Source organism: Fistularia commersonii, chromosome 10 (assembly GCF_037954325.1).
Source record: "Fistularia commersonii isolate RoL2024-O1a breed Wild chromosome 10, RoL_Fcom_v1.0, whole genome shotgun sequence".
Classification (NCBI taxonomy): Eukaryota; Metazoa; Chordata; class Actinopteri; order Syngnathiformes; family Fistulariidae; genus Fistularia; species Fistularia commersonii.
In genome coordinates this window covers 9,606,681-9,620,303 of record NC_141293.1, presented here as the reverse complement: position 1 = coordinate 9,620,303, position 13,623 = coordinate 9,606,681, and the positions used below count along the sequence as shown (strand labels likewise).

The following is a 13,623-nucleotide window of genomic DNA, read 5'->3' as shown; positions in this document are numbered from 1 at the left end:
ACCAGTCAGTCTAAAATCCAGGAGTACATCTTACCTTTGGCTTTTGGAGCCTTTTGTGTGATTTGTTTGAAGAGTGTATTTCTTGCTGAGTCTCTTCCTGGGGTTTCCACACTGGCGATAAAGGAAAAAAAAATCTAGAAATAAGATTGTTCCTTTTACCTTGTCCTTTATCATTTTAACCTCATTCTGCATTAGTAAAAGCTCAAAGGGTGTTCTCTCCAGATCCCTTTTCATCACCTATGACCTGGTAAAGTGTGGTTAGTGGAAATACTGCTCTTTGTGAGAGAAACTCGGCATCATGAAACATTAAAACGCATGACAGCCCTGCAGTGCCCTCACCGAAAACTAAATGTGGTTACATGTCTTGATTAATTTGTTAAATCATAGGAAAAACAATTCATAATTTTATGATCCCCATTTTACCTCTCCATGGCACCTACACCACTTTGGGCAATCTAGTCCCATGCGCTGAACTCAAAATTATTATCATTAAATAAAATGTCGGATTAAGGCAGACCGTTGTATAGTCCTGGTGACCCATATGCAGCAGTGAAGAATTAAAAACAATAAAATCTCAAAACTAAATACTAACAGTCTCATAAAGAAAAAAAAAGACAATCAACTAACAAACAAACGCACCAACAAAAGTAGAGCTAAAACAACACAAGACAGGTGTGTGACAGAATCAGGGCAGATTGTGATTGGCCAGACACCAAGTCAAGTCAAATGAAGGCATATTTTAGTGCAAAATACCTAAACATTTGACTGATGACATTCTATATGTAGAACAGGTCTGGACCAGACTCTTCAAAACGATTTACAGAAAACCAACGTTTAACTGTAAACAAGCAATTGGCGACAACAGCGAGGAAACATTGCCTTTAACCAGTGCAGAAACCTCAGACAGATCTTTGCTCAATGCGGGCAACCTTCGGTCTCGACCGGTTGGCATAGAAAGAGAGAGAGTGAGTCCGCTGCAGTAGCAGTGCCCTTAGGGAACCTGCAAAATGAGAGAGCGCAATAAGTCAGGAGAATATTTGAGGATGCCATCCTGCATGGAGTGCAGACAGGATAGGAAGAGTAGGAGGAATAAGAGAGGTCCATCACGGGATATCCCTCAGCAGAGTAAGCCCATGGCAGCATAACTAGGGAGCAAGCAGCCGGCAAGGACAAATTATTTGAAGAGAATATATACATATGAGGTAAAACCCAAAATAGAAAAACGTCATTAACCAGAGACAGAAACTCTTCATATCAAAACAGAACCATGGTAAAGAACACAAAACCAAGGAGATAAACAGGATCCGAATACCCTCTTGTCACTTCATCCAATCCGCTGTAATAGATTTTCCAGCACAGGGGTTTAATCCCTGACATGGACTGAAACATCCACTGTGAAAAAGCTTGATTATAGAAGAGATGCCAAACAAACACCAGAAATATTCAACTGGTGAAAGATTTGGGAACTTGTCCATTGTCAGTTGTCAGGGGTTAATGAAACATGACAGTCAACCCTTTCTTAAGTTTTATAGCGTTTATATGTAGTCTTGAGGTCAAGGCGGACATTTTAATTTTCTAACTTGACACAAATGGTGGAATTCAAATGGCTTAGGAAATCTTATGGTAAATCAGTACCATGAAATAAAAATAGATTTTTCATCTGAGCATCAGTATTTGCCAACAGAAATACAGCAACTTCCACACAGCATGACAGCATGTTCAGTGTCAATCCTTTATATCAATGTTATGTAACAGCTTCTCTCACTTCTACGCTCTGTTAAGCTTTCAGTCAGTGTAAAGCCATACAGGAACATGGCCTTTGTTTTCATATTAGCGTAAATATGTGGACAGAAATTTGGCACAATGGCCGACATATGGAGTGTCACTACTGATGAGTGTATCACAATGACTGCGGAGGCGCTGAAGAAACACAGGAAATAATGTCACAATGATTGTTGTCGCCCCCAATTTATCCTGATGAAAGCGGGTTCTGGCTTACACTAGATCAACGGGTGGCATGTCTGAGAGCAGACCGGACTGAAGTCAGAGTTGATACTTGTCCTGGAAAATGAGACACTGACCGTGACAATATCGGTTTAATGAACATGACAAAATGTCATAAAAAGATTCGCAGACGAGTCAGTCGGATGAGAAGTGCGTGACTGAAGTCGAATGTTGCATAACATTTCTGTTTGTTCCATTAATAAACAGGACAGATGGCGGTTTAAGTCAAATCACTTTTCGTCCTTCTGTGAGTTTCATTGAGGATGTTCAACAGGCTCTATTCATGTTTTGACGAAATGCTGACAGTGTATAAAAGAAAATCAGCAATAATTCTGGTGTCATTGCTGAAACTGCCTGTTGAGCCCATGATGATAGTTATTGATTAAATTCCACTTGTAACAGAATAAACTGGTAATTGCAATATATTTGAATACATATGCAGGTATATTTCTATTAAAAAAAACATAGAATACAACAAGCTGGCATGGTTACACAGTGATTAGCACTCCTGCCTCATAGCAAGAAGACTCCAGGTTCGATTCTTTCAGTCTTTCTCTGTGAAGTTGGCATTTTTTCCCTTGGGGTTTCCTCTAAGAGTCCAAAAACATGTAGTAGGTTCATTGGTGACCTGAACTGGCCAGACATGTGAATGAGAGGATGAATGGTCATATATTTAAATATGACATGTGAATGAGAAGGTTAATTGTTGTCATGATATAATGTGCTCATCTTGATTGCAGGATGAGCGGTATAGATAATGAATGAATGGACATAGGATTTAATATAGAACAAATTTTCTCCGAATACAGTTCGCATGTTAGGCTGAGATTACAATATGTCGTTGCTGATGTAAATGATGACATGGTGATACTATTCTGCATTTATTTTCCTTGTCTAAATAGTTAACATAGTATAGATAACACAGTATATTAGATTATTGGTAACTGTAGAACAGCAAAATAGATTAAACCAGCCTTTTCAAAAAATATTTAACCAGAATCTTGGTACATCAATCAGAAAATTCTCTATTGTTTTTTTCTCTGAATACAATATGTGGCCTCAGGCAGCAGCTGCCAAAGGTTAAATGATCATAAACCCAAAGGGAGAAAATCTTTCAAGCCGTAAATGGGAAGCTGGAGATAAGCAGCTTTCTAAGTGAATCCTTATCAAAAGGCACAGTAGGTAAATAGGGAGAAGAAGAAGAAAACATTTAACAACGGGGCATAAATCTTTGACAAGATAAGGTAAAGGGCTGTGGAGAACCTCTAAACTATAACCTTACAGCTGTAAATCAAAAAATAACATCTTACACCTCCACTTTGAATAATGAGCTGTTGAAAAATAAATAAATAGAATGAAAATAGATCCAAAGTATTGACCTTGTTTTTTCCATCTCATGAGAAGGATTTGATGTAACGGAAGATATAAATGGACACTGCTGAATGTGCTGCGATGTGTGCGTGTCGGCAAGAAGAGACATTGTGTTCTTTACACTTGGAAAGTTTCGTGGTAGTTACAACAGCAGTTCTTGGGGTGAAGGCTAACCCGGGGCGAACCCTCTGCATCCAGACCAAACCTGCTGGATGAGAGCTGATGGGACACATGGGTGACATGTGACCAGCCTGTGCATATTTTCCTTCTGGTGTAAAAATTGCAGATTACCTTAATGCCATGAGATCATGCATGTCAGATGTATAAAACCGTGACAAATTTTTCAGCAGTGTTTCAGATGGCCGAATAACCAGAGAGCCAATATCTTCACAATTTTTTATTGGTCAAAATAGCAGCAGAAAAAAAAAACATGAAACATTCTTGAAAGTCTAGCTAGACCCAAGACTTCATATATTGGACCATATACAGTACTTTTATTCTGGAAAATAAAACGTTATCAGTGCAGTGTCAGTCTAAAACAGAGTTATTTGATTTATTACATCAAAAAATGAGAAGGAAGTGCACGAAGTGATGGCACAGTTAGTGATTAAATAAATGTGGCAGGTGAGAATGAGCAGCACAGTCTTGTTTGTATCTCTTGTTCACACCTGTACCCAGGAATTCCATCCATTCCCAATCGAACCAACATCATCTCAGAAAACGTGTTTCAAACCGCAGTCACCCCTCCTCCCCCACACACACAAACAAAGACCCTCCCATCCATATTCCCCACCAATAGCCTTTCTGTCCCTTAGTCTCTGCGGTTGAAACCAGGTCAGTTCTGGTGACGCGTCAACGCTCGGCCAATGGGCGCCCTTCTTCAACGTCTGTGTCCTGAGCTAGCATCGCTAGGGATGCCAAAGTGAGATGCTCGCGGGTGATGTGCGAAGGGAGGAGTTTGTGTTTAGGGTCAGACGAAACACTGCGCCCAATGAAGTCTGAGCCTGTCATTAGGAATCATGTCAGGGGGAGCAGGCATGCGCACATTATCACGACAAGGGCCAACATGCTGAAAAGCAAGCATTGACCGCAGTCAAACCTGTCTGGGACAGGAAAACGTGGAAGCGAGCTGCCAAAGATAAACGTTCGCATCGGCCGGGCAGCCGCCATTAGAAGCTCCACATGATATGCCATTGCCACGATCAAGCATATAAACCAAAACGTTTAACGTGCCTGAATCGTTTCCATTTGGGTTTCCTTCACACATCAGCCGGCCAAAATAATCTTTGGCCCTTTCCCACATTCCAAAATGTTCTCATCGGAACATTGTATTGGTTGCCCTTCCTTATTTGCTATTACTGGTCCATTTTTCAACATTACAATTTACCAATTGTGTTCAGCACATTACCTTTGTCATTACAACCAAAAAGATTTTGCTGATTCATTTGAAGTTTGGGCTTGCATGTGCAGAGAACCACACATAAGAAAAGTGGGAGTCTCACAGTCACATAACAATTTCCTGTTGCAACAGTCAGGCAGGAAACATGTGGCAGGACCAGCTTGCAGTACCAGCCTCCGCAGCGATCAATTCTTAACTTGCAAACAATCACTGTTTGCTCTTCAAGTATCGCAACTCAACAGCCACTGTGCAGCCCATTTAAAGTATTCACAGCTTTATTAAATCAATACAAAATAAAGTCATACATTCATCAGTTAAAAACAGACTCATGAATTTCTTTGATTAAAAGTCTGCACACTCATGCAGTGGTCAATGTCTAGGTGGAACTGTAGTAGATACTGCAGGAGGGTAAACGTAGCAACATCTTGACAGGACTTCATCTATTAATGTTAAAAGCTAAATAAACAAAAAAAAAAAAAAAAGTCCCTCTGCAGATCTGTTGTAGTATTTCAAAATGTTTTCCTCAGCTTGTGCAAATACAGGTTCTGACATTGACAGATACTCTCTTTCTCTCTCTGTGCGTGTGTTCTAACTATAGCTCAGTCTGTTCACAAGGCTTTAAAAAGGTTTGCCCATTAAAGGCAAACACCTGCAGGGCTTTAGGTTCCAACTACATAATGGGTCTGCCATCACTTCCTTACAGGTATATCAGTTGTAAAACAGTTTCCCCTTGTAACTGTTACTGCTTAGATTATTCACCCTGTTTGAACATGCTGCCCCCTTGCTTACAGCATAGAACAGTTCTGGTGGCATCTTGAAGCCTGTACCTTAGTAAGGACTAATGGTTAAATCCAGCTGATTGTGCTCAATTCATGAACTACCAGCCTTATTGAAAACACCCTGAGTGAACCAACCCCCAATAAACCCCCAAGTTTCCCGATACAGGAAATGTGGAGAATGCAAGGAGCCCCGGAGCAGCTGAAGAGCGAGGGTTGTGTTAATTCAGTGTGTTTGTGATTGTTGGGTGAGGGGACAAACAAGGCCTCAGAAACCACTGCCATGTCTTCGCTTGGTGTCCTCCCTTTCTGTGTCCTTCACATTTCATTGGCTCATCCTTCGACATCTGTCATGTCAAAAAAATTTAAAAATCTTCAGGGCTCCGGCCTAACATGGACCTTCTCCGTCATCTGTTTGGCACTGTAGTAAGAAAGACTTAGACCCATGATTGCCAGCATCATGGCTATCTGGTTGATGGCACGGTCTTGGGGCTGGGTCTGCACCTCCCCAGCAACTTGCCTCTGCAGAGACAAACAGAGGTCAAAGGTTAGCCTAGGCGTATACACTGACCCATTCAGAAGAAGTTTGTGACATCAGATGACAGCACAGCCTGTTAAGACCAGTTAAAGAGCTCATTCAAATATTTTACCCCTCCTTCTGCAGTATGTGATCCAACATTAAATTTAAGCACAAAGTTCTGAGTCACAGGGTAGTGGATGCCATCTACGACAGCTGGGCATAGAAATGTCTGCATTTTACTGGCTCAGGCATGTCAGGCAGCTGCCCACACTCAAATACTCTTTTTACGCTTCGAACAAAAGCATCAACCAATAACGGCTGGGGGATTCCCCTTTGCAAAGATCCTCTGACTTATCTATTTTAAACCACATGCTTGTGAAATAGCTGCAAATGGTTAAACTATATCTATCATTATGCTGAAATAAAGAATGATGAGTTAAAATCCTTTTGAGTAAAATCTCAATTATTTCAACTGACAATAAGAGCAGTTACTGCTACGTATTGCCACATATACAGTCATGCAAATGTGCCTTATGTAATCACTTCTCTTTAGTGTCATGAGCTTTGAATCACAGAAACATGGCTTTTGTTTTTCAGTTACTGAAAACCCACACAACCATCAGTCACCTGCATTAATTATTAAAAACTAAATATTCTAGAATACTGTTTTGATCCCCAGGGGGGAAAATTGCTCACAGGGTACAGATGAGAAATAAGTGAAAGAAAGAACAAAAAATAAATAAAGACAAATATATATTATAAGTTATTGCCCAGCAAAAGGAGATTAATTGCACAAGTACACTCAGAGAGGAGTTATACAATTTGATGGCCACAGGCAGGAATGATTTCCTGTGGCACTCTGTGGTGAGATCACCCTGGTACTAAAAGAACTCCTGTATCTAGCCAGCACATCAAGGCATGGGCTGGACATGGGCTAAGATTATTTGTGACAAACCCAATATTTATTCTGAGCTAAGGTGTATAAGAATCGGTTTCTGAATCCAAGATTAAATACCTGCAGGAGGCGGAAGTATCCAGGTGTCAGTCTGCCCAGTCTGATGATCATGGCTTCTGATGTGGTGCGGGGGTTTTGGGAGAAGGAAAGGGCTGGGTTGATTAAACGCCTGCAGAGGGAAATCAGACTAAGTTTAAAATAAATAAATAATAATCTTACATTAGTATCAATCCCACAATTGAGAGATTGCTAATGAAAGAGTGAGATCAAACTACAATTGACATTTTCAACCAAGGGCTCAAAACAAAGGGACATTGCGCCAATGGGTTTGCAGATAACCTAAAACCATCTGACCTGAGCGCGGAGGGAACATCTCGTTCCAGAAGTACCTTCGTAACACCCCACCCCCCACCAACATGTGGATAAAAACCCGTGGTAGTGCAAATAGCCAGTGTCACATCTGGAACCAGTTTAGATTTGACCTACTTGGCAACAATTTACCCTTTGTTTTATCAATTTTAAAAATATCCCGTGTTATTAAATCATCATGAGTGAAGCCCATCTGTGTCTGAGGACAGTACTTTTATTCATGCTGCATCAAAGTACATTAAACTATTGCATCCATTGATAAGAAAAGGTGAGACTTCTGCACACAAACCGCGTCCACCCGACAGCAACACAAGCGCTAACGATTTACAACTGTCCAACTGGTGCAGGGATGGAGAAAAGGGAAGACAAGGAGGCTGGATTAAAGATCTCCCCAGTGTCATGAGGCATTCTGAGACTGTTTGCTTAAAATGACTGGGAATTCACCTTCAGCTGGGTTTCAAGGGAAAAAGTGAGGGAGGAAGGTCATACAAGCAAGACATATGTGAAAAATTAATATCCTAACCTGGTCAGAGTCAAACTCCGAGACTGAGAGACCAGTCAAAGCTTTATAGAAAAAGAAGTTGCGCCAGTGCAGAAACCGTCTTGTTCGGACTTTCCAGAAGCCCTCTGGTGGAGGGGAAAAAGAAAAAAAAAAAAAACGTCCTTACTTCCACAACGAAAATCCTAACAGATACGAAACAACGCGGTGAACTACTAAGCGCCTGTGCTCCGCCTTTATATAAAGCCAAGCTCTCACCCAACCAGATCGGCGGGCTTCGCCCCCACAATACACACCCCCTTTCAAAAATACTGCTGTCAGGATGCATTACTCTCAATGGGCCGCTTTACCAAACACACCCCTCTCCCTCATTTGCCCAAAACAATTGGGTGGTTAGGATTCGTCAGTTTAGGCAACACGGGGACGTGGAGGGGTGGCCACGCTAATGAACGTGGCTGTGCGTTCCAATAGGATGCATCATGTTGGCCAGCCTGAGATTACGCAACAGCCTGATATGTCCGCCGATCTAAATCTGGGCAGAAACAAAAGGTCACAGACCTCAGTACAGATGTGCAAAACAAAAAGGCTCATCATAAAAGTTTAATTCAAGGAAGTCAGTCTTTTGTTATGGATAACAGTCTCATGAGGCTAAGCCAACAGTGGCTGCTTCCTATGCAGATCTATGATGTAATCAGCAAATATTAACTCTCTTAAGTTTCCAATACTGACTTAAGTCAAATGATCTATCATTTTGTTCCAAGGTTGGTTGTGACCAAAATGGGAAACAGCTCAGTCTGAAGTCACCAGTTGGCGGGGGGAGGGGGGGGGTCTTTGGTCTCTGTTGGTTTGGATTGGTACATTTGGAGGTTCTTGGACATCTACCAAGAGTGGCCTCAGACTACAAGTACAGGAAATTTGGATTTCTTCTAGCTCGATTTGAGGGATTTCACCGTCCTTGTTTACATCAGAGCCACTTAGTCACCCATTAGGGACACTAGAATTAAAAGATTGGATTATGGCCGACCCTGCCCAGAGTGATGAACGGTAAATTGATTTTGGGACGATAAGTAAAAGCATTTTTGCTTTGTCAGGAGGGACAGGGTTTATTAAAAAAACAGTTATTGTACAAATACATTTCCGTGTTTAACTATTGAATAAGAGTCCAATCAGAAGACTGATTGACAAAGCCTTATAAACACCCAACAGATGCAACTCTGTCATGCAATTGCATGACCCCCAGCGGTTTTTCACGAGCAGCTGACTCATGGTTTTTTACTTGAGGGCGTGGTTCATTACATGTTTCTGCATGAGCTCAGGTGAGAAATACTCTCAGGGAAAAGAATGTTTTTAGTACATGGGACCAAAAAAAAAAAAAAAAAAAAAAAGACTAGTGACAATAAAGACATTAAAAAAAGTCACTGAGCAGATTTTAAGTCCAATTGACAAGACCGTATAATTGCAAATAAATGCATTTAACACGCGCTTTCAGAATAATCCTTTTATTCATTATTTCCTAAAGCGAAGTCAATCATGCACCAGGCACTGTAACATTCAGAGGGAACACCATGTACTTTACTCCAAGCAGCCAATGAGATGGCATCAATTCCCTCTAAGTCCCGCCTGCTCACAACCAGCCCATCCTGCATGAGACAGGACAACCTAGGCGGGGTGGCTCCTCGGAAACACGCATGAGGTCTAATACAGGCTCCCCATCACTGCAGCAGCGGAGGATGACAACTGGACAGTCCTGTCGGGCGACTGCAGTCGAGGCATTCCTTGCATTCCTGGTTTCTGCAGGCACATGGCTGCAGCTGTGGTTTTGCCAAAAATGTTAATTGCTGCAACCAGCAGGTACTATGGACACTGGAATGCCTACAGGCTTTCAAAAAATACATCCCACAATCAGCAACCTCCTTCATTGACGTGTTATCAAATGTAATTTCACAGCCACTGACATGCCATGGTTTCTTCTTCTTCTTCTTCAATAATCAAAAAAAAAAAAAAAAAAAAAAAAAAAGTGAGAAAGGCATAGTTAAATCTTACATGGTGTGCTTTCACCGAGTAACAGCAAAGTTGAAAATGTTCTGGGGGGGCAATGATCATCTCATTATCAGCAAAGTAGGATAGAATAAAAGTGACTTATTAACCAAAATTTAAGCTGTCTCAAAAGGAGGTTTGAAGACATGAAAAATGTCACTACCAATGACTTACTCTTACTCCCAGTGCCATAAAATAACCACATTGCTATCAGGCTGGCCCCACCCCCAAAATGCCACCAGAATCAGGTGGGATGCTTTTCCGATGTGACCCCCCCGCACCCATAGGTGCCTCTTCAACTCTTTACTACCCCTACTGCTGGCTAGCGGTGGGACTAAGAAGTACATCTCCTGTCCGACCTTACACCCACCCCACAGAAAAAGATTTTAGAGCTCCAGCAACAGGATGATAGCAACCCTCAAAGGGAAATCTATTATGGTTGCTCCCTTCAGGGGTCGCCACAACAAATCAAGCTCCTCTATCTAACACCATTCTCTGCACAGTTGAGCTAGAATATCAGCCGTAATCACTAAATTGCATATGAAAATTCTTCCAATCTTCATATGCAATTTTCAATTAAAAAAAAAAAAAAAGTCACCATATTGCTTAACTGTTATTACAAACCTCCAGATCACTCATCAGTGTACACTGATTTAGAACAAATTAATTACATATTTTCATTCTGAATATGTAAGGCGAAAAGTGGGTTCAAAAGTACGATATAACATTCTCCCATACTATGAATACTCTAATTCACAGAATGTTAAGTAGACTGCAAGCACATTTGATGTGGTGTCAATGAGACGGAGCGCAAACTCATTGGTAACAGGCAGTGTTAGTTATATATTGAAACATATACATCCCTAAATACCTAAGATTTTTCTTATGAGATTTTACCTTGGAGACTGGCTGCATGACAATCAGAGGGAAGGAAGGAAGAAAGAAAGAAAAAAAAAAAAAACCACACACACACACAAAAAAAAAACAACACACACAAAAACCACACTCCCTCCAGTAAAACGGATATAAATTACAATCTGGATTGTACATTAAATGGGCTTATAATGAATCAACAGCAATATATCCACCTATTGTGGGGCATTTTGTGCGTATATTTTATTTATTTATTTATTTATATTTAATTTTTTATTTTATTTTTATTTTTTTAAGTGCCCCAAACGATTTACGAAAAAGACTTAAATGATTGCAGATTCAATCTTGTAGCCGGGTTGCAAATGTTAAAATTAATCCAGATTAAGATACACTTTTGGACTCTTGAAAGCAGATATGTACCAAAGACACGGTGGAAGCAAGAAGAGTCTGCAGCCCTCCAGTTACAGCCAGGGCACAAAATGTACTGATGCGTTGAGGACAAGGAGTCTTTGGAAACGGGCAGGAGACTCGATCGGCTAAAGAAAACAGGATATATCCCGGAATATGGCTAACATCAATATTTCGAAAAGTGATGGAAACTGTTTAGGTTCTTAACTGACACATCAGGATTTTGGGTGATTAAATCACATGGGGAAATTATACCAGTCTCTTGTCTTCAGGTAATTTTTTGAGACGAGAAAAAAAAACACAACAACGAAGATTGTGTTCTTATAACGTATGAACAGTTAATTTAAAAGTACTGTTTTTACCATTTCAGCCCTCTGTTGAAGGTGGTAATTTCCCCCCCCCCTTAGTTTTCTGTTAGCATTTTTCAGAAGAAAAAAAATGTTCCTTCAAGCTTTGCAAGACAAAAAAACGCACATTTGAAAAGCTTGTAATAAAGTAGACTTTGAGAGAAAATTAAACTTAGTAAAAAAAAAACCTACAATAAAATTAGTTAATTTTAAACAAAATTTAACAAAGGCGACAATGCGGCGTATAGCATGAATGTTGCTAATTGTTGAAAGACAAAAGAAACAGGAGAAAAAAAAAATCAGAAAAAGAACTCTATTCAGTCCGACACTTGTACTTAAAAAAAAAAAATTAAGTTACAAAAAAAAAAAAAAAAAAAAAAAAATCTTACCGGCACCAATTCAGGCGATCACTTCTGTTTTCCGGGGAGCCTGCTGGGGAACACGGCGTACTAGGTTCGACCTCAATCAGTCTATATAGGAGGCCGGGACATGTTGTATACCATGAGGGGGGGGGGCGTGGCCCTCGTCCTCCAGCACACACAAGACACATTTATGTACATGCCGGCCGCAGGGACCCCCGCGTCTAGGAAGGAATGGGCTCGTCCACTCTACGCACGTGTTGTTACGTGCCGGAACGTCTTCTTCTACCTACGGTGACAAATGTCGAGAAATGCCAAGCAGGGGATGGACACGTTACCTTCAGCCATTCCGGGGAATGAATGGACATAAAACATTGCACAGGTGAAGGTATCTGAGGTAGTAGGATGTCGAACTTTGTTTGGGAAAACGACCTGAAAACTTTCAAGATGACCAGAATATCCACTAAACGAAGGCAAGAAAGGTTAAGATCATTTTTACCTATAATACCTTTAAGAAGATATAGATATATTCATGGGATTCAACCATGGTGCTGACTGCTTGAACTAAAACACAGAAGACAAACAAACAAACAAAAAGGTCATTTAATATGACCTGAAGAAAGAAGTTATCCTGAAAAAAAGTCAACATAAACTTACGTAAAAGCTGACAAACAACAGATGAGTATTAAATTTGAGTACGAAAGGATGAATCCATTTTTCTAGACAATTTCATTTTGCAGCATCAACCAGTCGCTGTCGCCTCTCACATGCTGGTTGACGTGACAGTGAACTTATAATACACATGTAGCCATGTGAGCCCAGGGCCAAAAATAAGACACATTCATGCAGGCACAAAGGCACAATCTCCATAAAATTCAAAATGTGAAGAAAATACAGCCAAGGAAAACTTATATCAGGTTTAATTCATTTTGTCCTTGTCTGGGTTTGGACAAGTTGTGGAAATGAACTGATTGTTACAAAAAGGAACTGATCGTTACAAAAACAGTTACAAAATAGAGCTTTGCTGCTCATGACATCTTGCAGCTTCTCATTGCTGTTTTGCACTCATTCTTAAATTTGGAGAAATGCTTTTTAAATATCTGATAAGTTTCACATTGCAGGAAAGCTTGCACTCAGCTAAATTGCCATTATTTTAGATAATTTGCATATATATTTCAATAAAATTAATCTGATAGTCTGTACCAAGAGCAAAGAGTTGCCACTTTCTTATTTATTTGCATTCTTTTCCCTCCCACTTTGTTTTGTCCTCAGATTGTATCATCCCTTGTGCAAGAATGCCACTAAAATCTGGGAAAAAAAATGACTGTCCAAAAAATCTGAATCAAACTATCTGGAAACATGCCAATAGTTACTTAATCAAGTAAACAATAATTTAGGATACTTAATGTATTCCTGATAATGGGTGCAAAAGGAAAATGTCAAACATGACATGGTTTCAGATTTGATTTTTCTCAACTGTTTTATGCCTTGATGAGTTCTTGCTGGGTGGCAAAGGTGCAGTGGTTACACTTTGGCCTCACAGCACGAAGGTACCTTGTTTTAGTTCAACAGGGGATCTTTCTGTGCAGAGTTTGCATGTTCTCCTTGTGTCTGTTTGGTCTCCTCCCACAATTCTAAAACATGCAACAGGTTAATTGGAAAATTTGCCCGGATGTGCAAATGAGAGAGCGAGGGTTGTCTGTCTG

The 13,623-nt window shown here is 40.4% G+C and overlaps 1 protein-coding gene across 1 annotated transcript; it reads right to left on the bottom strand.

The window, feature by feature from the left end:
• Positions 1-3,757: 3,757 nt before the first annotated feature.
• On the bottom strand, positions 3,758-12,123 carry LOC147230337 (uncharacterized). Its single transcript, XM_086153665.1, has 3 exons — positions 11,948-12,123; positions 7,086-7,194; positions 3,758-6,072 (listed from the first exon to the last, which is right to left on the bottom strand). The coding sequence occupies exons 1-3, from the start codon at positions 12,106-12,108 to the stop codon at positions 5,926-5,928; spliced, it is 417 nt and encodes a 138-aa protein (XP_086009791.1). The 5' UTR covers positions 12,109-12,123; the 3' UTR covers positions 3,758-5,925.
• Between the last annotated feature and the right edge of the window lie 1,500 nt (positions 12,124-13,623).